This window comes from Pseudorca crassidens, chromosome 15, assembly GCF_039906515.1.
Source record: "Pseudorca crassidens isolate mPseCra1 chromosome 15, mPseCra1.hap1, whole genome shotgun sequence".
NCBI classification, from domain to species: Eukaryota; Metazoa; Chordata; class Mammalia; order Artiodactyla; family Delphinidae; genus Pseudorca; species Pseudorca crassidens.
In genome coordinates, this window is record NC_090310.1 from 26,441,720 (window position 1) to 26,468,268 (window position 26,549).

General features: G+C 43.3%; 2 protein-coding genes and 1 non-coding gene across 9 annotated transcripts in view; 1 reads left to right on the forward strand and 2 right to left on the reverse strand.

Annotated features, from left to right (window-relative positions):
- Window positions 1-2,407, reverse strand: part of NDE1 (nudE neurodevelopment protein 1) — a 55,826-nt gene extending 53,419 nt beyond the window's left edge. For all 4 annotated transcript variants that reach the window (XR_010934936.1, XR_010934935.1, XM_067706557.1 and 1 more), the window contains exon 1: window positions 2,320-2,407. The gene's annotated coding sequence lies outside the window, so the exon portion shown is untranslated. The remainder of the gene's footprint in view (window positions 1-2,319) is intronic.
- A 3,817-nt stretch (window positions 2,408-6,224) lies between these two features.
- MARF1 (meiosis regulator and mRNA stability factor 1) overlaps window positions 6,225-26,549 on the forward strand; it is a 40,434-nt gene continuing 20,109 nt past the window's right edge. For 3 of the 4 annotated variants that reach the window (XM_067706559.1, XM_067706561.1, XM_067706562.1), the window contains exons 1-13: window positions 6,225-6,354; window positions 10,031-10,232; window positions 12,372-13,055; window positions 13,812-13,986; window positions 15,066-15,292; window positions 16,363-16,480; window positions 17,039-17,211; window positions 18,726-19,151; window positions 19,322-19,479; window positions 19,568-19,726; window positions 21,345-21,537; window positions 22,254-22,432; window positions 23,906-23,986. In XM_067706559.1, the coding sequence (XP_067562660.1) occupies window positions 10,089-10,232; window positions 12,372-13,055; window positions 13,812-13,986; window positions 15,066-15,292; window positions 16,363-16,480; window positions 17,039-17,211; window positions 18,726-19,151; window positions 19,322-19,479; window positions 19,568-19,726; window positions 21,345-21,537; window positions 22,254-22,432; window positions 23,906-23,986 (2,717 nt within the window). In that variant the 5' untranslated portion in view covers window positions 6,225-6,354; window positions 10,031-10,088. The remainder of the gene's footprint in view (window positions 6,355-10,030; window positions 10,233-12,371; window positions 13,056-13,811; window positions 13,987-15,065; window positions 15,293-16,362; window positions 16,481-17,038; window positions 17,212-18,725; window positions 19,152-19,321; window positions 19,480-19,567; window positions 19,727-21,344; window positions 21,538-22,253; window positions 22,433-23,905; window positions 23,987-26,549) is intronic. The other variant, XM_067706560.1, reaches the window with a different exon arrangement.
- On the reverse strand, window positions 9,814-9,940 carry LOC137208236 (small nucleolar RNA SNORA25). The gene has a single exon (XR_010935556.1). It is a non-coding gene; the product is annotated as a small nucleolar RNA SNORA25 (small nucleolar RNA).

Below are 26,549 nucleotides of genomic sequence, written 5' to 3' on the forward strand. Positions count from 1 at the left end.
GGAAAGGGAGAAAAAGAAAGAAACTGCCAGAGACTGGCACATGCTCCCACAGCTTCTACGTTATGACGCAGGCTTTGCATTTTGCAGAAGTGACATTACTGGGGCAAAATCAGTCAAGAGTCAGCAGGTCTGACTTCTGTCTCGGTGCTTTCAAAGTCTTTAATGACCTACCTACCAGAATACCTCACTAGGCATGCAAGGACATATGCTCAAGGGTGTACACCATCATTGACTGAGGGGAAAACTGGAGGAACTTAACTGTTGACAGAGGACTGATCAGAAAATGGTGCAGTTAAGAAGTAAATATACTGGGCTTCCCTGGTGGCGCAGTAGTTGAGAGTCCGCCTGCCGATGCAGGGGACACGGATTCGTTCCCCGGTCTGGGAAGATCCCACACGCCGCGGAGCGGCTAGGCCCGTGAGCCATGGCCGCTGAACCTGTGCGTCCGGAGCCTGTGCTCCGCAACGGGAGAGGCCACAACAGTAAGAGGCCCGCGTACCACAAAAAAAAAAAAAAAAAAAGAAGTAGTAAATGTACTGATATGGAAGAAAGTTTATGATATGTTAAGAAAGTGTCATTTTTGTTTGCAAATGTATCTCCCTCTGAGTATACAAATAGAAGAGTCTGTAAGGATATACCAGTATGGGGGTAAGGCAGACACTGAGATTCGAACATGTACCTGACGCTTCTCTAAGATATATACTGTTTTTTGCAGTAAGCACATATTGCTTTTGAAATTTTAAGAAGCTTAAACTTGGACGAAAAGAAAACAAATTATCCTGTCCAAGGATAATTTTTACTTTCTTGAACCAAGAGGCCAAGGAAGGAGCTTTTCCTACGGAGGCGTTCCCCTCCTCCATTCCTTTTCAAACATTTCCCAACACCTACTAAGTGCTGGGCACTGCTGAGCGAGGCAGACACAAAGCACCTGTGTCAGGATTAGGTACAAACATAGTACCAGTTGCAGGCACAAACTTTCCACATGCAGGCATGCTCGTGTTAGGGAATTATCTTGTGAGGAAGCAGAGTGTAATCTCTCTGGGCTCACACGTTCTAAAGCAAAAGAACACACTCTGGAAACAAAAATCACATCCTAACAGAATAAGCCAAGTTAAGAAACTATTAACCAAATGGGATGAAATATACCAATCAGAGGCCTCTGACACTTCAGGAGCATAGATCATCTACATTTTTAAGTTTCAAAAATGGTTAAATACCAACGCTGGGGTCAGATAACAAGGGGCTCTGGGAGTCGCTGGGATCCAATTACTCTTCAAAGTACCTTACCCATGTCCTAAAATGCCATCCTATCCTAGAATACATGAACAAAACTCGCACAGAAAATGAGAAATTTCTGTCCGGCGCGTGTTGCAAAGGTCGTTTCTTTAGAAAGGAAGTTAAAAGGGGCCTAAAGGTAGAGAGGGGCACAACATGATAAAACCCTGGACAAAGAAATCCGGGAAGGTCGAGCCCTCGGGAGACAGCGAACTTGAGATGACTGGAGAAGATAATGTAGCTTCCCCAAAAAGCAATATCAAGGTGATGGCGGGGTTTCCTATGACCTCAGAGGCAGGTGAGCCCAGCCACCGCATTCAAGCTGTAAAATAAGCGTTTTCATCCTTTATCCAATCCTTCCCCAAAGTGCTGTCAGGGGAAATGTGAACCGTCCTGCAACAGAGATCTGAGGAAAGCGGAGGGAGGAAGACCGTTCCAAACACGTTCCCAAAGGGAGGGAAGTGCCAAGGAGGAGGGAGGTTTTTGGAAAGAGGCCTGCACCGAGGGTGGAGGTGGGTGGGGACGTGGGCGGGAGGGGGGCTACGAGGAATGAGGGGCGGTGGGGGGCAGCAGAAGGCAATGACGAGGACTGAAGGGCAGAAAACTGAGCGAGAAGGGAGACCAGGGGAGTCGGGGTGGGAGGGAACAGGAGGGCAGAGCGGCCGGGCTGCGGGGACCCGGGACGTGGAGAGCAGAAGGACCGAGGAAGTCTAGGACGGAGGGGGAGGGCAGCGGGGTCGGAGAGAGGCGAGCGCAGAAAGAGAAAGAAAGCTGGCAAGGGTGAGGAACCAGGCGCGAGGGACTCGAGGGTGTGAAGGCACAAAGTTAAGAAGGCAGGCTCCAGGGAAGCGCAATTTTCGAGCCCAGCACCCGGGAAGCGACGCGCAAGTGAGGGGCGCGCCAGGGCCCCTGCACGGCGGCGGCCCGGGGTCCCGAGAGCGTGGCGGGCGCCGGGGCGGGCAGAAGAGTTTCCCGGCGGCCGTGGCGGTGGCGCTGGCAGTCCCCAGGAAGTCCCCACCCCGGGGGCCGCAGCTCCGCACTTACCCGGCTCCGGCTGTGAGGAACCGCGACGGCGACGGCTGCGGCAGCGGCTGGGGGCGGTGCGCCCCGGGCCTCCAGCCCCCGCCCCCGCGCCCGCCCCCGCCCCCGCGCCCGCGCCCGCGGCCGGCGCCGCCCATTGGCTGCCGCGCTACGGGACCGCGTCGGCCTCGGCCAATCAGCGCCGAGCAGCGCCTTTTGGAAACTTTTTTCCCAGGGCCCGGGCGCGGCATGGCCACGCGGCGGCCCTGGGCGGGCTGGCGGGAGGGGCCCTGGGAGGCTCCCGCTGCTGGGCAGGGTTCTGGCCCGCCTTGGAGGCTAAAGGGTGCTCCCTGGACACCGGGGGGACGGGCTGGGATTTGCGGGCCACGCACTTCAAGAAAATATGACTCCCTCCCCTTGACACCGGTTGCATTTTCCTGTTCTTGGCTTTTCCCCAAAGCAGATAGGACAAAGATCTAGGTCCAGTGAGGATAAGCAATGCCCCAGGTCCTCCCCACAACTTTACAACCAATATAAAATTTTCTCTTTTTTTTAAGACCTTTTGATGTGGACCATTTTTAACATCTTTATTGAATTTGTTATAATATTGCTTCTATGTTATGTTCGGTTTTTTGGCTGGGAGGCATGTGGGAATCTTAGCTCCCCCACCAGGGATGGAACCCCAACCCGGAACCCACACGCCCCCTGCATTGGAAGGCAAAGTCTTAACCACTGGACTGCCAGGGAAGTCCCACAACCAATATAACAATTTTCACATCATTATCTTCTTCAAAGGCAGCAAAACTCCTTTACAGGAGATTGTTTTCGAGCCCGGCTTTGAATCCTTGCTCTGTCCCTTAGTAGCTGTGTGATCTTGGGCAAGTTATTCTCTCTGTGACTTACTTTCCTCATCTATAAAATGGGGTTATGCAGAGACGAAATGAGGCAACTTGGCATTTGCAAAACGTTTAGGACAGTGCCTAAGCACATAGTTAAGTACAATCTATGTAGTGATCATGATTTTTCAATTGGTTATCTAGGTCAGGCATAATGCTAACTTCTTGATGTTCACCAACGAATATTTATTGAGCACTCACTTATATCAAAATAAATGTCAAACGAGACACCTGTCCTCAAAGGGCTTATAGTACTAAGAAAGGACACTAAATCAGCAAACAGAAACAGTGAAATAATGTCAGATGCTAATAAGTGCTATGACTAAAGCAAGGTCATATGATAGAAAGGGGCTGGGGAGGGGTCCCTGCAGATAGAATGTCAGGGAAAGCCACTCTACCAGGTGACAATGGAGCTGAGACCCAGATGATGAGAACCACAGGAAAGCACTTTTATGGTCCTCATTTTAAAGCTGAGAAAAGGGTGCAGGAAGTTAAATGCATTGCCCAAGGTTTTACAATTAATAACAAATCAGACTTCAAAGCTGGGTCTGTTTGACTCCTACACTGGTGTTCTTCAGCACAATGCTACAGGCAGAGATCTTAGCTGCTTTGAGGCCTCCAACCAGTCATAGAATCCCTCCTGCATCCCTGCCATGGTTAAGAATGACCTTTAATTCTACTTCGACTCCTTGCTACTTCCTGAAAGAAGCTCAGAGATGCAAAAGGGAACTACCACTTACATCAACGGGGTTAAGTATCAAAGTGTCTTTTAGGAAACTTCCATCCTGGCCCCAAATGCTAATAAATCATTTGCACCCCCTTGACACTTTCCAGAGCTTCACCATTCTGTGAGGTTTCTGGGCAGAGAATAATCACCCCAGTTTAAAGATAAGCTGAACCACAAGTTGATGAGCTATCAGTACTGACTACATGACATTAAATCATTTAAACCAGTTGATTTTCAATTTCCTTCATTTTTCCATTAAAAATAAAAGGGAGAAGATATTGAAATGATTATCATTAAACTCCTCTTCAGGAATAGGTGTTTAGGTAAATGGGTTTGTTATTGGATAAAACCTTAAAAAAATGAAAGGGAAATTTTGGTATACTTTAATTAAAACTTTTTTCTCTCTATTCAATGTTTTCCTTGTAGCTTTCAGATATTAATGAGCAGAAAGCTGGGTTTCTCTTGCTTAAATTCTACCATCATAATTTATTATTTCAAAACACTAAACTTTTCATTAGCCTTCCATTTAGTATGATTGATAACATTTTTATTTACTGCATTTACTTATTGACACCAGGCACAGCTCTGGACTTGAAAGAATGCCAAGCAATGTCAAACAAAATGTGTCTGATCTTTATTTTATTTTATTTTATCTTTATTATAAAAGATATTATCTTTATTATAAAAAGCAATTTTAAAATCCACTATTATTTTGTTTCCTTTTTATATTTTTAGTTAGTACTGTCTGTGTTCAGAGATACTCAACTAGAATGAAAAGGAGAGGAAAAAATCTCTAAAGAGAAGCATATTTTTTGGTACTGTGAAAAAAACAAAACGCTAGAAACAGGGTTGTTTTTCATCTGTTCTAATTCCCACTTGGAGAATACTACCACACACAGACACAATGAAGATTTACTCAGCAGTAATAAATACCTAAGCAGGCAGATGATGTGTGGACTTGTCATCTGCCTTCTGGAAATGGAATACAAGCACAAAGGGTTCTTCAGCTATGTGTTTGATCTTGCCCTCCACAATACCTGTCTACAAGGACGTCTACAGGGATGTATCAGCTTCCCCTGAAATCTCCCCCACTTAATGTGGATTGCCTAATGAAGTTGCCTCACAGTACAGACTTCAGGGGGAAAAAAGTTCTCTTTCGGCAATTTTTACCTGCTGATCCTTATGCAAAGTTAACCTGTTTCTTAGCAAACTTCAGAAATAATCTTTTACGTAGCATTCGGCTATTGCATCGTAAACTATGTCTAGATTTAAAATATATATGCTTTGTTTTTCTCCCAATTTGCAACAGGAAATAGTGAGCAGCTGGTAGTTTCAGAAATGTCCGTTGTGCCTACTTAAAAACAATTTTTCAAAAATTTCAAATATAAGTAAAGAATCTGAAGCAAAAAAACCCAAAACAAAACCCCCAAAAAACCAAAAAACCCCAAACATGGCAAATCTAGCCACCAACAACACAAGCTGTTATTGGCTTCACATGGCTTTTGCAACTATAAAGTCTCCTTTTTGCTCACCTAAGTGGGCACTGGAAAAGTTGTATTCATTTGCAACGAGCTTTGGACCAGGACTTAAAAAAATCACGTTTTCTTACTTAAGTCACGAGGACCTCTTAATTGCTGGTGACAAAATCCAGCCTAGTCTTGGCACAGGCTTTCTTTTTGCCAGCTGGATCACAACTTCTCGAGGCGCCCTGCCGGCCCGAAGGACCTCGCGGGCAGCCCAGTTGGCAGTTATTTTTTTCTCCACTCGCCGCTAGGTTGCACTAGATAAAGGATGCTGTAGCAAATATGCGTCATTTAATTTAAAAAAAAAAAAAAAAAGTAGGGTCATCACGTGACAAGAGTAAGAGAGAAAAAAAGCCAAAACGATCAGGTTTTTCATCAAAATCCCTTTTAAGTCGCCTTCCCTCAAAAGCCCGAAAGAGCTGAACGGTGACAAATCCCGGTTGGCAGATTTTTTCCCCGGGTTCCACCTCACAAGCACCCTAAATCTCCGCTTTCAGGTTCCTTCCCACGCCACAACGATAAGCCAGCGGCAAGCCTTTCTTAAACTGGGGGTTTTCGCCAAAAAAGCCGGAGTCGGTCTCCGGGAAGGTCCCTATTTAGGGGTTTATCGGGAGGGGACTGAGCCTGACGAGGCTGCAGGGCCGCGAGGCCCCGCCCCCCCCGGGGTTCCCAGCACGCCCCGCGCGGGGAGGACGCGGCGGCGGGGGAGGGGCGGAGGAAGGGGCGGAGGCAGGGAGGAGAGAAGGGCGTCGGTTTTGCGACAGGGGCGGTGCGGTACGGAAGCGGAAGTGGAGGGTGCGCTTGGCGGCGGCGGCGGGAGCTGCGGAGTCGGGAATCAAAACAAAGGGCCTGGGGGGGGTGGGGGGAAGGCGGTGGGGCCGGAATGTGAGCGGAGGTGGAGCCGGCGGCTGAGGTGAGTTTGCTGGCAGCGCTGGGAAGTAGTCCCCGACGCGTCCAGTGCTCTGGGGCCACCAGGCTGGAGAGGGGGAGAGCGTCCCCTCCTTTTGCCTGTTGCCGGCGGGGGTGGGGGAGGTTGGCTGGTATGAGGGGAAGGAATGGGACCCACCGGGCAAGCCCCCGCTACAGGTTCGAGTTGTCTCCCTTTCGGGTCAATTCACGACTGTCATTGCAGCGCCTCTGCTGCCCTTTGGGGGTGTTTGGCTCCCTGCCCACACTTGTCTCCTTTCTCCCTTTGGGGCCCTCCAGGTGTGGAGAGCAACCCTTCTTGTTGGAAGTTTAAGAGAGGAAGAGAACAGCTGGTGTTTTTGCAACCCTCCCGCCCCCCAGCGTTTTGCACCCTCCTCGGTCTATCAGCACTCCCTAGGGTGTAGCCTCTGGCTTGACTGAGCGTTGAGTTGTCTTAGGACTTGAACCACTCCCAATAATTGTACTGCGACACTGTGATACACCTTTTAGAGTTTCCCTGGCACCTTTCTGTTATTACCTAGAGCTTTCAAGTTACATCTTTTGCACTTTCTAACATCTCTGAGCATAAATATTCTGTTTTGCATACAGGGAAACTGAAACCTAAATGGGCTTCTGAGGCATTTATTGAACTTTGCATTCATTCAGCAGTTGTTGGTGGGTGCCAGACACTGTGCTAGGTGCAGGAGATACAATAATGAATAAGAAAACATGATCCATATGTACTACCGTGGAGTTTATATTTACGTGGGGGAGACAGATAATAAAAAAGCAAGCAACTAAGATAATTTTAGGAAGAAGAACTGTGAAAAACAACAGAAATACCCAGGAATGGGATGCGGTGATGTGGGGTGTTGAGGACTAGATTGGGTGTTGAGAGAAGGCCACTGCTAAATTTTCTACTTTGTCTCATTTAATACAAACAACAACCTATGAAGGTGCTACTATTATCATCAGGCCCATTTTACAGATGGGATCTGAGGTTCAGAGAGGTTGCGCATTGTCCAAAGCTGCACAGATAGGAAGCGGCAGAATTGGGGATTGATAGGAGGACAGTCTGATGTCACAGTCTGGGCTCTCAACCACTATCTGAATTGCTCAAAGACTGAGAGATAATGGCGGAAGTGAGACTTCCACTCAAATCAAACAGAACTTGCTTTGACTACCTGAATTACATCACGTCATTCCCAGGAATATTTAGGAAAATTTCCGGGTGCAGGCCACTAACAAGCTAATACGTTTATACTTTCTATTGCTCGTGTTGAGCGATACCAGAGGTACCTTGGTGTGATAGAAAGAGGTGGACAAGCCTGGTTCTTTTCCCTTTCTATTGTGTGATCTTGGGCAAGTTACATAATTTCATTTAACTTCTGTTTCTCCTCTGTAAAAATGTGGCTAATTTCTCCCTTGTCTTTCTCACAGATTTACTGTGGGAAAAAAGATGACATAAATGGATCGCAGTGTCTGGTTGTTTCCTTCATTGTATCCCTTGTGCCAAGCACAGGCTTACTACATAGTAGATACTAAGTAAATATTTGCTGAATGAGGAAATAAATAATGTTAAACAAAAAAGCTTTGTAAACTGTATTTTACTTGACACCTTAGCTCACTTTCAGGATTGGCCTTGAAGGGGCTTGAGAGAGCATGTTGAAGTTGTGTATGTCGTGAACATCACAAATTCTTAGGCTCTAGAGAGAAGATAGGGTATATGAGGTCTGTATTTAATAGGAAGAACAAGTACCATAATTTACTATCATTGTGGCAGTTAACTCCATCTCTGTCTCCAGATTAGCTCCAGTTTTTGTAGGTAAATAGCTGCTTTATTCATTCTCTCATTCAACAAATATTTCCTTAGTATATACTATGTAGGAGCCCCGTGCTTGGCACAAGCCATACAGCGGTGAAGACAAACAGATGGTGGCATCTTTTATCTGATTTTTTTCCCCCATAGTAATGCTTTGAGGTGGGCAGGGGAGAAATTAGGCACACTTGACTGAGGAAGAAACTGAAACTTAATAAAGTTTTGTAGCTTCTACATAAGGGCCAAATAGTAAATATTTTTGGCTCTGTAGGTATTTGATCTACAGTCTCTTGCAAATAATTAACTCTGCAGTTGTAGTGCAAACATAGCCATAGGACTTCAATAAGCTTGGCTGTGTCTCAAATACAACTAGTCGTAGACACCGAAATCTGAATTTCATGTAGCTTTGTCACAAAATATTGTTTTGATTTCTCCCAAGAATTAAAAAATGTGAAACACATTCTTAGTTCGCAGGCCATTTAAATACAAGCAGTGGGCCGGTTTTGGCTATAGTTTTAGGCAGTAGTTTGCCTACCCCTGCTTTTTGTGATTGGTTTTCCTATATTTTAGACATAGTGCTTATATAGTCATCTCTCCCCTCACTGGACTATGTAGATGTTAAAGTCTCTTGAAAAGAGCATCTTATCAGGGAGATAGCTAAAAGAAATTCTTCTCTATATGCCCAGAAATTTCTGAAAGATAAATTAATAACCTTAAAATGGCCATTGTCGGTAAGAGTAGGAGGTGGTTGGGGCATGGTGGTGAGGGCTTGGAAATGAGACTTCCTTGTCCTTACCACTGGCAGGCCGCCTGTGTGCCCAATGGCTACTACTGATTGGATCTGCTTTTATCGTATCATTTAAGACTTGTAGAGTGTTGTTGCTCTGGAGTAGATAAGAGCACATCTGGGACTTGAGATTTCTCTGTTAGATTTTTGGTGGTATAGCAGATTCCACTTTCATAATAAGTAAACTAAGAGGTTGGTTCGACTTGTTTTGTAGCTGAATCAAATTCAAAGTCCACAGAGGTCACTTAATTTGGACCTTCAATACTCATATCAAAGACACAGTGGGATAGGTTGCTCTGAAATCAATTTCACGATCTTACATAATTGGGAATGAGGACATGTGGTTGTTCTTTTACTCAAATTATATGCTGTCTTCTGTTAACTTTTTGAATCTCCCAAGTAGAGTGTTTAGTGAGGGATAGTCGAGAAGAATTAAGAAATATTATATAGAAAACATCTGCTGTGGGCTGGAGGAGCTTGGCTTCAGCCAAGTGAAGAGGAGAGGTTTCTCTCCCGGTTATGCAGGTGTCCAAGATGTGGCTACTTCTCTCAAGCATGGCTGAAAAGAAATAGGGCTCGTCCAGAGTTCATTTTTGTTTGAAGACCTATGAAACGTAAGGAATGGAAGATGATAGACTTTTTAAAACATCAGGTTGATGTAGTCAGGGTTCAAGCATAAATAGTCAACCAAGTTTACCAATTTTAGTAAGCTGTAATATGTTTTGATAGTGATTCTACTTGTGTTCCAAGATCTGACTTGTTGGGAGCCATTGCACCATAATTTTTTTTTCTTAACTTGGAAGACATTTACATTTATTTTTACTTTCCCACATCACTAATCCTGGATATGAGTGGCTAAATCTTGTATCTCCATCAGGAAAACATAGCACCACTGAGTGGCTGTTACATCCTATGGAAAACTCAGTCTTTGGTCACAGCATTAAGAGTTCCTGGATTTGGTCCCATCAGCCCTCTTTGCAATGACCTATACACCATAAATATAGTTGTAGTCTCAGATTTCAGTAATAAAGTTTGTACTTATGCAAATAAATAATATTGAAATCTCATTCTTAACAGGGTGGAAGAATGAAAGAAAAGAAAGATGAAAGAATGTTGAACCACTTTGTATGGCTGTATGATGGAAGGAAACGGAACTGAGAACTCCTGCAGTAGAACACTTGGATGGCTTCAACAAGATAATGATGCTAAGCCATGGCTTTGGAAATTCTCTAATTGCTTTTCTCGTCCTGAGCAAACGTTGCCACTTAGTCCCCAAACGGTAACTATGTGCAAGACTAAGGACATGGCAAATTCTTAATGCAAATAGATGAGAGATCCATTTGGTCTGGGGCAGTCTCTCTCCCTGGAGTCTGTGCTAAATTTTCTCTTGCATCCTGCTTATATTACTCCTTGTAGCACATTATTGTAATTCCTGACTCAATGAAGGCACAATTTTTTAACTCCTGTACTTACACATTAAGCAACAATAGATGCTTTAAATATTTGATGTTAAAATTTTGGAAAGATTTGTTTCTCATTAACGTCACAGATTCCAAAGACAAAATCCACATTGTAGAGTAAGACCGGAGGAAAGTACAAAATAGATATTGTTTTATGGTAGCCTTCTGAGTTTTGTGTCTTAAAATCAAGGAAAGATTGATAGGATTTGTTGATAGTCTTTTTCTGTTCAAGATTTCTCTTGAATATTTAAATATGTCTAGAACTTTTTCTTTTGTCTTTTCGTAGTGATTTTGACGTTTTCTGATTTTATTTCCTTCATCGTTATCACTTTTTTTTTTGCTATTGTACTTGGGATTTAAATGAGACTTCACTATGAATTTATATAAGGGTATTGATAATGACTTTTTAAAAAAATCTATTCCCTGTCTTCTCCAGTTTTTCATTATATAGTTACCTTTGTCGCATGGCATCAGTAATTGGAGTTATTTCAGAAGTATTTTACCTCAGGGACAGTTTGCACTGAGGGCTGGCAGCTCAAGCAGGGTCCTGGGGTGGCAGATCTAGCCCTAACAGAGTCACAGGACACGGAATTGCACTGTCACCTTTACAGATCCAGAATCTCGATTTTGTCAGTGGTACCCAGAATTGAGTACGTTCAGGAAGACCACCTCACAGTAACCCTGCCCATAAGAGCCAGATCTATATAAATCATAATGCCAGTGAGTTAATTTCCAGCCTGAATTGTAATTACCAAGAGGGCAGAACACACTGCTTGTTGGCTGGTGAGACCATTGCTATTACCTCCCTTTTAGGAAAAGTAACTGAAAATCCAAGTTTCTCCCATATTAGTATACCCTGCCATAGCAGAAGGAGTGAAATCATAGCAGTCAGATGGACCTTTCTATGCTCTAAGGGATGAGCATGTCTCAATCACTATATCAGGGCATCCCCTTCATCTTAATAGTGCCTGCATTCACCCAATAAATGTTGATTTGTCAAATCCCCTTTCAGTGGCCAGGTACTCTGCTGAGTGCTTTATGTTTACTATTTCATTTTATCCTTCTAACAAATGTAGTAGGTACATTCTGTTGTTCCCAGTTGAAGGATGGTAAAATTGAAGCATAAAGAGGTTAGGTTAAGTCACTTACCCAAGGTCATAAAACTATTTAGTATCACATTCAAACCCAGGTCTCTGACACCAATGCAATGCTATAACCTTTATAAGCATACCAGCCTCATGTGTCTATGTTACAGGCATATGACAAACTATTTCTCTTTTATCTTTTCCCCAGATAGTTTTCTAATTACTCTAATTCTTTCCACTGGTTACAAAATAATTGTTGGCATTATGGCTTTAGGTCATGATACCCCAGGGTTTGCTAAATGTCATCAGCAACACGTTTAAGACCTATTCATGGATGGGCCACTTGGGCAGATGGCTGATCTCATCCATAGTGCTTGATACCTTCTCCCCTGGAGGACCTTACTAAAACCACCTAGCTCTGACTGCACAAACTATTAAGTATTTTCCTCAAGGCGCTTTGCTTGTAAGCCGTCTTTAGTGAATACTGTTATGACTGTGTTGTTTTTCATACCACCTATTTTGTCTTCAGAAGACACTGAGAGGCAAGGGGAAGTTATCAAAGGGAAGACACTGAGACATGGTTGGTTAATCAGGCTTGTTGAATATGTAAACAGACCCCCTCCCCAAGTCTCTTAAAATTCAGGAAGGACACAGTTGTAATTTTAGTTGTCTGTTTCAATGTTCACCTCCTGCTGAAGAATGCTCCTGGTTTTAGCTGCCATTCCATTTTTGTGGTTGTGATTTTGTGTGGTTATGACGGAGTGATGTAGATAGGTTTGAACACTGTTTCCATTTTTTAATGCAATCAGATGTGAGTATCCCCAAGTCACTAGCCTCATAAAATTAATTTGTGTTCTGGTTTTCTTTTCTCAGAAAGATTACATGGAGAACAAGAAAGTTGCTGTGGAATTAAAGGATGTACCATCTCCCCTTCATGCTGGCTCTAAACTTTTTCCAGCAGTCCCACTTCCAGATATCCATTCTCTTCAGCAACCTAAAATACAGCTTTCAACTGTCCCCAAAGTAAGCTGCTGTGCCCATTGCCCTAATGACCCCTCCACTTCGCCAATGCGTTTTGGTGGTGGCGGTGGCGGAGGGACTGGTAGCTTGATTCCCCCAGGCGCACTGTTAGACTCGCAAAGCACCAGGACAGTCACGTGTCAGGTGGGGTCAGGGTTTGCTTTCCAGTCTGCATCTTCACTCCAGAGTGCCTCAGCTAGGAACAGTTTGGCCAGCGTTGCAAGTGACTTTCCCAGCATGTGTCTAGAAAGTAATCTCTCTCCCTGCAAACACCTGCCCTGTTGTGGAAAGCTCCATTTCCAGTCATGTCATGGTAATGTGCACAAGCTGCATCAGTTTCCAGCTCTCCAGGGCTGCACCTCCTCCGCTGGCTATTTCCCCTGTTCTGATTTCACAAGTGGGGCTCCCGGGCACTTGGAAGAGCACATTTCACAGTCGGAGCTAACGCCTCACTTATGCACCAACTCTTTGCACCTAAATGTGGTACCTCCGGTTTGTTTAAAGGGCTCACTTTACTGCGAAGACTGCCTCAACAAGGTTTGTATCTTTTTATTTGTTATGTTGGGTGCAGCTAAGGTTTGAGGAATGACTTTTTAAAAATACTAATGGATATATCTTGAAAAATATCTTTCTTGTGAGTGGGGTCAAAGACTCTTTCGTGATGTGGCTTTCTCCCCATCAGCATAACTCCTTCTGGTCCTGAAAGAAAGCAAAGGGTAAAATGGGAGGGACCATTCAAAAAAGTACAGAGTAATTATTTAGTTTATGCTCTTAGAGTCTCCTGTAATAAATCTACTTCTTACATGTGAACCTAGCTTGGCAAAGCCTCGTGTTCTGTTCAGTCTTTAAAGGCTAGAGCACAATTGTGATTTCTTATAGCTAACACTCACTTGATACATGGACCCATTCTTGTAAAACTGCATGTTGTCCCTTTGTAATAATTTGGGGAACTTGAAACTTGGTCTCAGTCACACCCAGTGTTCAGGTAAAGACGTTACTTCCTTTTATGTAAAGTGTGTCTGAGGGTCTCCACCGTAGCAGACACATGGCCCAGAATGTAAAGGTCTGATCATGTGAATATCTTCCCTGATCATTTCAAGTCACTTTGGAAGTGAGTTTATGCATTGGTAGCTGATAGTTCTGGGAAAGGTGATTTGAAAATACGTTTTATCAGAGGTTAGCAGGTGGAAAGGAGAAACACTTAGAATGTGTTTTCAGTTGTTATGTGTAACTCTAGGTTCTGAAATAATGTATCTGAAACCTCCTCCTCTTTTTAAAAAAATTTTAAAACAGCCGGCAAGAAATAGTATAATTGATGCTGCTAAAGTCTGGCCAAATATACCACCTCCAAATACTCAAACTGCACCTGTTACTATTCCTCTGTGTAATGGCTGTGGAACCAAAGGAACAGGGAAGGAGACCACGTTGTTATTGGCGACCAGTCTAGGCAAAGCTGCTTCGAAATTTGGTAAATGACAGTATGGTGTAAAATGTGCATATTAGTTTTCAATACCTGATACTAACACTGCATTTAATCACCTTTAAAAAGATTCCTGTGGTTCTAAAGCTACTGTTTATGAGTCTCCATTTCCATCTCTTGGTAAAGATCTTTTTATCCTTATAGACCAATAGGTCAGTTGCCATTAATGTTGGGCTGATGCTATTTGAGACCAGAAGCTGTGTCTAGAAAAATAAGGAGTATATTAGGAGAAATAAGTGCTGGAAGGGACTTGGTGTCAACTTAGGTTCATAATCACACTTGTTGGTTGTATGCTCCCTAGACGTACTTAGTATTTAGAAAGATTTAGCAATGGCTGATAAAAAACAGTATTTGAAAACCTAAGATCATTTCCCCAAAAAGTAATTGATATATTTTATCTTTAAAAAACATTTTTTAAAAACTTGAATCAGATACGAATGCAGTGTTAAAAATCATTTAAAATCAAGGACAAGGGAATTCCCTGGCGGTCCAGTGGTTAGGACTCTGAGCTTCTACTGCAGTGGGCACGGGTTGGATCCCTGGGTAGGGAACTAAGATCCAGCAAGCCCTGCGACGCAACCAGAAACAAACAAACAAACAAATGTGCTTTAAAAATAAAATCAAATCAAGGATGATAACAACTTCATGGTCTGTCTCCTCTTCATTGTTCTCCTACACTGAGTCGGTAGACAAGTGCGGGTGGAGCATGAAGGTCAGGTCTCAGAGCTGCTGTGTCCATTCACCTATGTGTTAGTGTTCAGAGGAGCATAACTGGTCAGTGTGAGAACGCCTCATGCTTTGTCATGGATTTATTGTGGGCTTAAAGTGACTTGATCTTTAGATTTGTTCTCTCCTGAAAAATGGGAATAATCACTTAGAGATACTATGGCAACTTGGGGTTGTTTGTCTTATTAGACCAGCCATTGAGGTTGGTATCCTTAAATTTAACATCAGTCAATAATTTCATTTTCCTGCCCCTAAGAATGAGAGGTAGCTACCTGTTATTTTTATTTGAATATCTTACCTCTTTTTTACCATTGTAATTGAAAATGTTAACATTTCTTAAGGGTCACCAGAAGTTGCGCTAGCCGGACAGGTGCTAGAAAACTTACCCCCCATTGGAGTTTTTTGGGATATTGAAAATTGCTCAGTCCCCTCTGGCCGCTCAGCTACTGCAGTTGTACAAAGAATTCGTGAGAAGTTTTTTAAAGGCCACAGAGAAGCAGAATTCATTTGTGTGTGTGACATCAGTAAAGAAAACAAAGAAGTTATTCAAGAACTGAATAATTGCCAGGTAAAAAAAAAAAGAATTTTTATCTATTTTGGTAGAAGAATAAGCATGTGTGATTTTTTTTAAGAATTCTAATTGAAAATTTGTTTAATAATATGCATTTGTGCTAAGTTTGTAAATAAAGGAAAATAGCAAAAGATTATTTCTTAATTAGGTACTAGAAATCATTTAATCATGTCTGATCTTTCAGCAAGGCTGCTTATATGTGACTAGTGCTTTCCTAGTATAGTGGTTACATATGTATCATTTCCTTTGATTTTCATAACTGCTTTGTGAACAAGGCTCATAGGATTTATTATTTGGAATTTACAAATGAAAGGGCCCAAGAGGTGAAGCAACTTTTTTAAGATCATATGGCCGTAAGTGGATGAGCTTAGATTTAAATCCAGATTGTCTGACCCCAAAGTCTGTTCTCTTCAGCTGGAACCAGAATCAAGTTCTTTTGACTTTCAGACAAGTAATTCCATTGATATGCCATATTCCTGCCTAAAATTATATAGTTCTGTTCCTTGTAAAAACTAATAAATCCTATTTTGTATTGTATGTAGTTGAGGCACCTCTCAAACCTTTCCTTCCTTTGGAGACTTTAATATGAGCCTGATAGTTTTAACAGGAATAAACACATTTTAGCTCCCTTAGGGGCAGATGCCTCTCTTCTTCCACCACCTGATGGTGGAAGCCATAGACGACGAATAGAAATGACATCAAATACAGCCCCAAATCGTACCTTAATTATATATCATACCTCTGCCACCCACAAAACTGTTGGCAAAAGATACTAGAGAGAGCTAGTTTACTTCACATTTCACTTTCTTTTCTTTATTTTCTGAAAGGGGGATGGATGAAGCAGAAAAGCAGAAGATTACAGATGAAACTAGGGATAATGATCCAGTTAATTCGTCTGGAGAACTGAAGTTGAAATTATTGAGATTTGACTGTAATTTTTTTCCGTTCCTAAGTGGCAGTAATAATAAAAGTTTCCTCAAGAACTGTCTATTAAGAGGCAGGCAGAATGTGTAGTGATTTTCTAACCTCAGCTCTTTCTCATTTGTCCTTATTATAAATTAATGCAGGTAACCGTTGCCCACATCAATGCTACTGCAAAGAACGCTGCTGACGACAAGCTCCGCCAGAGCCTCCGAAGGTTTGCAAATACTCACACTGCTCCTGCCACTGTGGTTCTTGTGTCAAGTAAGTGTAGAAACATCTGCTAATTTCAGCTAAACTCACTGTGTGTGAATTATCATAGAAACCAAAATATGTTAAAGTAAAATGTGCCCCCAGAGACGCTGAAATACATAGGACATTTTATGTTTATCTTTGAAAACTGTTTAGAAAAAAAATGGGTCTACGTGGATTTCTGTATTTTTCTCCTTGGAACTTGATTAAGGATTCTTGCAGGGCCAAGTTTATTAAAGAAAATGTAATTTTTTTAATCCTGGGGGCCCCTTATTGCTAATTTTAAAAATCTAAGATGAAGTTGGGGCTCCTCAGAGTATTAACATTTGCTCCTTTTTACTACTGGAAGTAACGTGTCTTGGGGTTCAGTATAAGTATATGTAAAATTGTCTTACCGTGTTAATCCTTCTGATATGAAATGCGTTCCTGTTCTAGAAAGGGGTGGGGGTGGCAACTTAGAATATAATCCTGCCATTCCTTCCTTCTCAGTAGATGTCATTAGAGTTACCTCTCTCTGTCAGGTGTTTCTAATGTTTGGGGATGGGGGTTGGGCTGTACCTTGTCTTTCAGCTGATGTCAATTTCGCATTGGAACTTAGTGACCTGAGACACAGGCATGGTTTCCACATAATTTTGGTCCATAAAAACCAGGCCTCAGAAGCACTGCTGCATCATGCTAATGAGCTGATCAGATTTGAAGAATTCATTTCCGACCTGCCCCCCAGGTTACCAGTAAAAATGCCAGTAAGTGGGTTTGTGTTCTTTCTGCCATATTCTAGTTGAGATTACAGAGGCTCAAGACAGCCCTTCATAAGGGGTCTCCAAGCCCAGGTGAGGCTGTTCTTTGTAGTAGGCTGGCCAGATTTTGAAACAGGCCTAGAAACTTTCTTCTCTTACAGATATTCAGAGAATTGATATATATGCATTTTGCTTTTATTATTTTCACAATGTCATAGGGAACTGACTTTCAGATTTACCTTACTGACAGCCACTTGCCAGTGTCTACAAAGCTAGCAATGTTTTGTGCCAGGGGGATGGAAGTAATGGAATGAGAGTTATTACTCTTTTTGCTTCCAGGTTTTAAGGGTAAAGAATATGATGATGGTTTGCACATACTGGTGTGGTTGGAGTCAAATAAGCAGTGATAGTACAGTTGTGGCACTTAATCCTGAAGCTCCAGCAGGCCTCTGAGCCTGTTTTCTATGGTTGTGGTCCCTGGCATGCATGGGCACAATGAGGAGTAGTGGTCGCTACACCTGTAGCCTGGTAAGCCACTTGACAGGAGAAAGTGCACATGTTTCCAGCAGGCTGAGCATTTCTCACAGTCTTGTTTAGGATAAGGATGTTTACTGCAACACTGAGCTTGTGTTTAAGCTGTCTGGAGACTATATGTGCAACTTTTAAACAGTAATAACAGAGAGGAGCTATAGTGTGGATGGTCCAGAAGGGTGGGCAATCCCATTCATGAAATGCAGTTTTAACGTATTTTAATAACTTTAGGATTACAGAAGCACTTTAGGAATGATCTCACCCAACCTCCTCATTTTAGAGAGGAGGAAGTCAGCACTTAGAAAAAGTAAGCAAGCCGCTGGAGGTCCCACAGCGTGATGGCAGCAGAACGGAGACTGCCCCCCCGCCCCGCCTCCAGATTCAGGCATTTGCATTGTTGGCCCCACTGCATTGCTTGATACCCAACAAGATCAGAGCCTGGCCAGAGATTAAACACATGCTAAGGATAATCTGCAGTTGGGGATACCAGAGTCTGGCCCAAGAAGTAACATACACAGGCCCTACTTCAGTCTTTGGAGCTGCTCTGCTGATTCACTTTTGTTGTTTTTCATTATGTTTTTAAGTCTTTTGGCTATAGCTACATTTCCTCTATTTCGCTTGTGTTTGGCACTCACTTTTTTAATCCGGAAGGGCTTTAAGTCGATTGTAGTATTTTAGGTGAGAGATTGCCCACTGTAGAGATCCTTATTCCTTATGATTTACAAAAAAAAAAAAAAGACCGATTATTCAGTACATTCAATCTTGCCACATATTTTTTTCTCATTCACCAGAGTGATAATTTTAGATACATTTCTCTTTTTCCATGTTTTTCAGTCTAAGTAAGTTTACCCTCTCCCGTGGAAATCTCTGTTATCTCCCCTTCAAGGTCGCTAGCTAAAGTTTGGAGATCACTCATTGTTCTTCTTGTTTGTAATTGAATGTGTGCCCTCGAGTCAACCCACTGTAACACTTTTCCTCTGTATCAACAGTGCCAGACTCTACTCTATGTTTATAACCTACCAGCAAATAAAGATGGCAAGAGCATCAGCAACAGGCTCAGACGCCTGTCCGATAATTGTGGCGGGAAAGTGCTAAATATCACAGGCTGCAGCGCAATCCTCCGCTTCATAAACCGAGATAGTGCAGAACGGGCTCTGAAGCGAATGGAAAATGAAGATGTCTTTGGTAATAGGATCATCGTGTCATTTACTCCAAAAAGTGGAGAACTCTGTGAAACAAAGAGTTCAAACGCAACTGCTGATAAAGCGAAGTCTCCCAAAAAACTTAAGAATCCAAAATTGTGCCTCATCAAAGATACAAGTGAACCATCTTCCAGTGCCAAAGCCGCACCTGGAAAAGGGTCGCAGGCAAATTCTGGATCTGCTACCAAAAATACCAATGTTAAAAGTTTACAGGTAATTGTGATACCTCTTGCTTTCTGAAGTTTATGGTAGGTTTGCTTTCTTGGTCTCTGTTTTATATGCTCACTTGCTTCGAGGATACTCAAAGTCAAGTGTTTTCTGTGCAAGGTCTGACACATCCTGGGGGCTTAACTGTTAAACTCCCTTGCTCTGTCTGTTTTAAGGAGCTATGCCGCATGGAGTCGAAGACTGGCACTCGAAGCAGTGAGCCCCAGCAAGGCCACCTGAGGCCGGTGGCACCGCCTCACAGAAATTCAAGTGCTGCAGCGCCCACACCTAAAACGTCGGGGGTGGCAGAATCTGTTTACAAAACCAATCCGAAGTAGGTTCCGTTATTCTCCCTTGTAGCTGCTTGTCATGATGTGAAGGAAAATAAGTGACCTCTTCCCTGCAATGTTTCCCTCCACTAGAAAAGAGAACCTCTGCACCCGCAGTGTTACCAGTTCTCCTGTAGATAAAAAAGATAAAGAGGAGACTCTGTTCCAAGTGAGTTACCCGTCTGCTTTTAGCAAGTTGATCGCATCCAGGCAAGTGGGTCCTCTGCTCACGCCTCAGTCTTGGTCTTCTCGGTGAGTGGTTCTTGATCCAAGGAGTGGTTGTGTGCAGTAGAAGGGGTTATGAAATAGTTTGTTTAACAGAATTCAAGCAATACACAAGTGCATATTTGAAAGAGAAATCTTCCACCCCTCCTCCACCAGTCCCCTTTTCCACTGGTAACGATAGCTAACATTTGGGGGCAGTGATTCTTGCTGTTTCTCCCTCCTCCACGTGGGAGTCTTGGTAAGCAGAGGTCAGAGAGAGAAACCTGTCCTGGAGTCCTTGGGCAATGATGGGAGGCACATTATGTTCTTACCATGTCCTCATGGCTTCATCATGGGCCTCATGCTGAGGAAGAGGCCCAAACGGACACGCATTGGTTATTCTTATTCGTGGGGTAATTACAGGAAGCTGTTTGAGGAACGAGGGTCTCTGTAAACAACCTTAACACCGACCTTATTTAAGCTTTCTAAACTCACTCCAAGTAATTCTGGAACCTTGTAAAACAGAAGGAGCTCATGCATCCCATGAGCTCCTTCTAGCATTGTATTTGTTCTTCTGAGTTGGTGAAGACTCACTATAGAACATGACTTTGGACCTGTCAAATGACATGTACAAACTCACGTAAAAGACTTCCTTACGTGGAGAAGGGCCGCAATATATGAGCAAGAATATCTGGCTTGGGATTTCCCTGGTGGTCAGGTGGTTAAGATTTGCGCTTCCACTGCAGGGGGCGTGGGTTCAGTCCCTGGTCAGGTAACTAAGATCCCACATGCTGTGTGGCACGGCCAAAAAATAAATCAAATAAAATGTCTTTATATTTTAAAAATATATTGGGAATTCCCTGGCGGTCCAGTGCTTAGGACTCCATGCTTTCATTGCTGAGGACCCGGGTTTGATCCCTGGTCGGGGAACTAACATCTCGTAAGCCACATGGCACAGCCAAACACACACACACACACACACACACAACACACACACACACACAACACACACACACACACACACACACACACACACACACACACACACACACACACACACACACACACACACGGCTTTTTCAGAGCCAGGGGGAGATAAATGATTTACATGGATATTGCAAGCTAATTTCCTAAGAAGAAATGCTCAGTGTCCTAAGAATAAATGCACAAAGTGGAAAACTAATTCATTAGGCCTGCCTGTAATTTCTGCCGTTAGCTTTAAATAATCCAATAAAAGGATATTGAGTATTTTTTTTTTTGTGGTACGGGGGCCTCTCACTGCTGTGGCCTCTCCCGTTGCGGAGCACAGGCTCCAGGCGCGCAGGCTCAGCGGCCATGGCTCACGGGCCTAGCCGCTCCGTGGCATGTGGGATCTTCCCAGACCGGGGCATGAACCCGTGTCCCCTGCATTGGCAGGCGGACTCTCAACCACTGTGCCACCAGGGAAGCCCGATATTGAGTAATTTATTTGCTGTTAATAAGGTAGTCAACAGGTCGTATTTTTGACAATGAGTCTAAATCAGTGCATGTTTAAGATAAAAAAAAAAATTGAAAATCAAATTGTATTGCGGGAAGCTGTTTTTATATAGCTTCAAACAAAATCTAAATGGCATAAGCTGAATAAATAGAATAACAGTTTTTAAAAATAACCTATGTATGTTTTAAGCAGGAGTATGTCTCCAAACCTCTTGAACAGAGCATCCCCGCTTGCTTTCAACGCTGCAAATTCGAGCGTTGGTGCCGACTGCCCAGACCCATTTGCAAATGGTGCTGATATCCATATCAGCAACCTAGACTACAGATTGTCCCGGAAGGAGCTGCAGCAGCTCATGCAGGAAGCGTTTTCTAGACACGGCAAGGTAACCTTTTCACTCTTGTTCTTGCCTTTGTTTTACCCCTTGCTGGCATTCAAGTTGAGTGCACTTAACTCAACACGTGTAACTACAGGCAGAGTGTAAGTGTCACTCAACGAGTTTGAACACCTTCCTTTTTCCTCTGGCCTGCTCATGGTGGTGCTGTGTATTCTGTTTTTAGGATACAGCCCAAGAGAGCAAGAAGCCTGGCATAGAAGCACTTGTGGTCATGGGCAGGGATTTCAGTGGCTCTTCGGGAAATAAAACACTGATGGGTTTTAGTTAGCTCTGGCTGCTAAAATATGGAAATAGGGTTCTAAAATGATATTGGCTGTTTTTGTTAATGTCTTACGGTATCTGATTCAGTTTTTAGGTGCAATTTGCTAAAAATGCACCTTTTACTGAAACTTAAGATGGCTATGCCCCAGGTTTTGGCAGGGTCTGGAGAAGATGCAAAAGACTCCTTACATGTGTTGGCCCCTAAGCCTGCCTTGGAGAGCATTGTGTGCCAGAGCACAAGGCAGGCTAGGCTGACATCACATCCCTGAAGGTCACCTATCCTAGCTCACTTAGGTTCTGGTCAGCGGAAGTGCACAGTTCAGACAGGTTCCCTCACGGCAGCACTGAAGCCCACAAACCAGTTGCCTAGTGAGTCACCTTCAGTTTTAAGAGGACAGGGTTCTGGGTAGATCAGCATTCTGTTTTCCTTTTTACTGCTGCAGGTGAAGAATGTTGAGCTCAGCCCCCACACAGATTATCAGCTCAAAGCTGTTGTTCAGATGGAAAACTTACAAGAAGCAATCAGTGCGGTGAATAGCCTCCACAGATACAAGATTGGCAGCAAGAAGATCCTGGTCTCACTTGCCACGGGAGCTGCTAATAAATCACTCTCTTTACTGAGGTAAAGAACAAACAAGCCGTTTATTTCAGGAAATAACATTTTGGCCCAAAAACAATTTTAGAAATAATAAAAATAGATTTTATCCCATTCCCAACCCTCTTGTGATGATCACATATGCAATAAATGCTTTTTCTCCCTTGATAGAGTTAGAAATAAGGTAGAAGTTAGAAATAAGCTAGCTAGAATAGTTTACCCTTGTTCAAGTCATTAATCAAAGATGAAGTACAGCTTAAACTTGGCAGGCACTTAGGAGTAAAATAATATGCCACATATCTAGAACAGGTTCTAAAAATAGTAGGCCTCTACAATAAAAGTTTATAAGCCTAGAAAGTCTGAAATATTACCTTCCAATCTTAGTAGAAGGTGGATTTGTCTATAACACGTAGATCTACAAAGCTGTAAGCTCTCAACTTGCAGATATATCTTTAACGTCACATAGACACCCAGCCCCGTAAGTCTGCATTACGACTAGACTAATCTTAGGAATCTAGTGATGGTTTTATTCATAATATGCTTTTGACACACAGCACCCTGTAAGTTTAAGGTGTACAGACAGTATAATGATTTGTGCACCAGGAACTAACATACTGTTTATAGGTCAATTATACTTCAAAAAACAAGCCAACAGACTCATAGAAAAAGAGATCAGATTTGTGGTTACTAGAGGTGGGGTATGGGGGAAGGAGGAATTGGATGAAGGCAGTCAAGAGGTACAAACTTCCAGTTATAAGATAACTAAGCACTAGGGGAGTGATGTACAACATGATTAATATAATGAACACTACTGTGTGTTACGTATGAAAGTTGTTAAGAGAGTAAATCCTAAGAGTTTTCATCACAAGGAAAATAATCTTTTATTTTGTGTCTATATGAGATGATGGACGTTCACTTACTGTGATGATCATTTCATAACATACACAAGTCAAACTTCACCATCATTTTAAGTTATTTTTTAATTTCCTAGAATAAAGATAATACTCATTAAATATAATTTTAAAATTTCAGAAACATAAAAGAAGCAGGAGACAAAAAAATCATCCATAATCCTATGGCTTAAAGCCAGTCACTCTTAACCAGTGTATTCAGTTGTGTATCTTCAACTGTGGGGATTCCTCGCCCATCTGTCTGTTAGAACTGCGCTGTGGCAGGAGACAGTCAAGCTCTTGTGCCCTTTGCTCTGAATTAATAAAGTGTCTCAGTGAGTAGTCAGTGTCTTTCTGATAAACAGGTGTGCAAAGCCCTATGCTTGAGTCTGATAAAAATCCCAGTATATGTGACTAAATATTGTTTAATTGCCTTGTTCCTGAAGTCCGTTCTTTAAGTTTTTCTGGAAGATCAACTGAGATATAAATGGGTATGTTTATTTTGCATACACATGATGGTAATCAATTTTATGAACTCTGTTTTTAAAATACAACTTGGAACGGAGAGGAAGTCGTCTGTTCTCTAATGGACTAAACTTTTTTCTTGCAGTGCAGAAACGATGTCCATTCTTCAGGATGCTCCTGCCTGTTGTCTGCCTCTTTTTAAATTTACAGATATTTATGAAAAAAAGTAAGTAAGGGTTACTTTTTTCATTGATCCAGCCAGTACTGATGGGTGACTTCCATGCATAAAACTGGTAGCAACTCTTAAGGAACTAGCAGAGGAAATAAGACCAAGACAGTGGTGTTCAGATTGAAATTCCAGTTTTAACACACATTTGAAGAACGTCTTTCATTTTTAGCAAATTTAGACCTCAGTCCCCAAAGCTGTACTTTCATCTTTTCCACTTGGCTGATGAGTTTTGTTATTCATTGTGTGAACATTTTCAAGCACCTTCTAGACTGTAAGCTCCAGGACAGCAGGCACTGTGTCTGACCTAGCACCATGTCTTCAATGCCCAGTGCTCAGTAGACGCTCAGCAAGTACTAGTGGAACGAAAGGCTCTGTGGAGGGTGCAGAGCTGGAAAGACAGCCCTTGTCTTTGGGGCTGTTATGTCTGGAAGGGAAAAGACACTCGCCATATATTGTATAGAACAAAGAAAACTATCATTACAAAGGAGGAGTAGGAAGGAGAAAAGGCCTTGAGGTTACAGAGGGTGGAAGGAACCAGGAGCTTGGCCATTATCCCGTGGATAGTGGGAGCCACTGAAGTATCGGAGGAAGGAGGGGAGGGGAGAGGTGTGGTGGTGGGAAGACTTCAGGCAGTGGTGGTGTTTGAGCTGGAGTGAATGGGGAAGGGAGAGAGACACGGGGGAGTGTGTGCACCAGTCCCGGCTCTGAGTAGACGCTGTCGGAACAGAGGGAACTAGACACCACAGAAGTTTCAAATGTCAGTGAAATTGGACTTAGTAACTAGTTTTATGTAGCAGGCAAGGTAAAAAGTAGAGGTCAGTTTGATTCTGAGTTTTCTGCCCTAGGTGACAGGGAGGAAGTTTGTATGGTTAAACTGGAAATAGGGAAGAAATAAAGAAAGCTTGTTTAGGAGTTACAGTGCGTTTTTTTTTAATTCATTTATTTAATTTTGGCTGTGTTGGGTCTTCGTTGCTGTGCGAGGGCTTTCTCTAGTTGCAGTGAGTGGGGCTACTCTTCATTGCGGTGCACGGGCTTCTCATTGAGGTGACTGCCCTTGTTGCAGAGCATGGGCTCTAGGTGCGCGGGCTTCAGTAGTTGTGGCATGTGGACTCTAGAGCGCAGGCTTAGTAGTTGTGGCGCACGGGCTTAGTTGCTCCATGGCATGTGGGATCTTCCTGGACCAGGGCTCGAACCCATGTCCCTTGCATTGGCAGGTGGATTCTTAACCACTGTGCCACCAGGGAAGCCCTACAATGAGTTTTTGATCTTGGCTTTGGGCATATGAGTTTTAGGGGGCTATTGGAATATCTGGGCAGAGAGTTCAGGTGGTCTTCTGCACATTTGGAGTCCCTCAGTAAAGAAGTCAGCTCTGAAGATACGGCAGTTATTTGCCTAAAGATGATCTTGAAAGACCTGGGAGCAGATGAACTTAGAGGAGAGGGAGAACTAGAGAAAGGGCAGAACTGGGTGGAATGCAACCAGGGACAGGAAGCCGGTGAGAACCCAGAGGCCAGAGTGTTATCAGGAGGGTGTGGATGGCCTGAGAACATGGTGTGAGGTTTGGGGTGGAGGAGGAGGAGGCCACTGGTGACTTGAGAGCCAACTCTGAAGAGTCCTGTGGAGACAATCCTGGAGGGAAGGGGATGGCAGACTGGATGGTGAAACAGCAGAGGCAACTCCTGAGAGACCAGCTGTTTCCATTATAGGGAAGACGCGAGAGCTCCAGACTGAGTGAAAGCACAGAGAAGACTGGACATAAGTGGAGTGGGGCAGTGTAGGGGGTGGGGGCTGGAATTTGAGACTGGTGTTGGTCATGGGGCGATCTGAGCGTGTAGGCAGGGCACTGGGAAGAGACCATTGGAGCAGCTAACATTTAATGAGCACTTACTCTGTGCTAAGCTGTCTCCATACATGCCACATTTAATTCTCACGTCAGCCCTGTGAGGTAGGGATTGTCACCCCATTTTACAGATGGGAAAACTGAGGCCTAGATTGGTTATATAACTTGACCAAGGTCACATAGGTTGAGTCAGAATTTGAACTCAAATCTGTCTTCAGATCCTGTGCCTTTAAGCTCCAAGTATGAAAGACACAAGTCAGGGTGGTGACTGGGGAGTCCAGTCTAGTGTAGGTCGGGGGCTGAAGCATAGGGTTAGCTGAAAAGGGGTATACCTCGTCTGGGGAGAGGAGCAGAGATGGTGAGAAGTATTACAGAGGGATTTGGAAGTGAAGGGGAGGCCAAGGTGAAATGGGTCATGGCTGATAGTTTTCCATCTCAGAAAATTAGGTGAGGCATTTACAGAGACTTGTGGGGTCGGAGGCTAGGTACCAAATGATATATATAATCACTGTAATGGGCAATGGGCCAGGGATGACTGGAAGGGAGTGCCAAGCATCACTGGTTTGATGGTGAATAAATTTATAGTAGAATTATCCCAGTTTTACTTTTCAAAGAGACAGGGGAACCATTCTTGGTTATAGAGCTTTATCTAAACAGGTCAGGAATTTCTGTACAAAGAAAAACGTTCTCTTTAAGTCAGCATCTCTCTCTTTCCTTGCT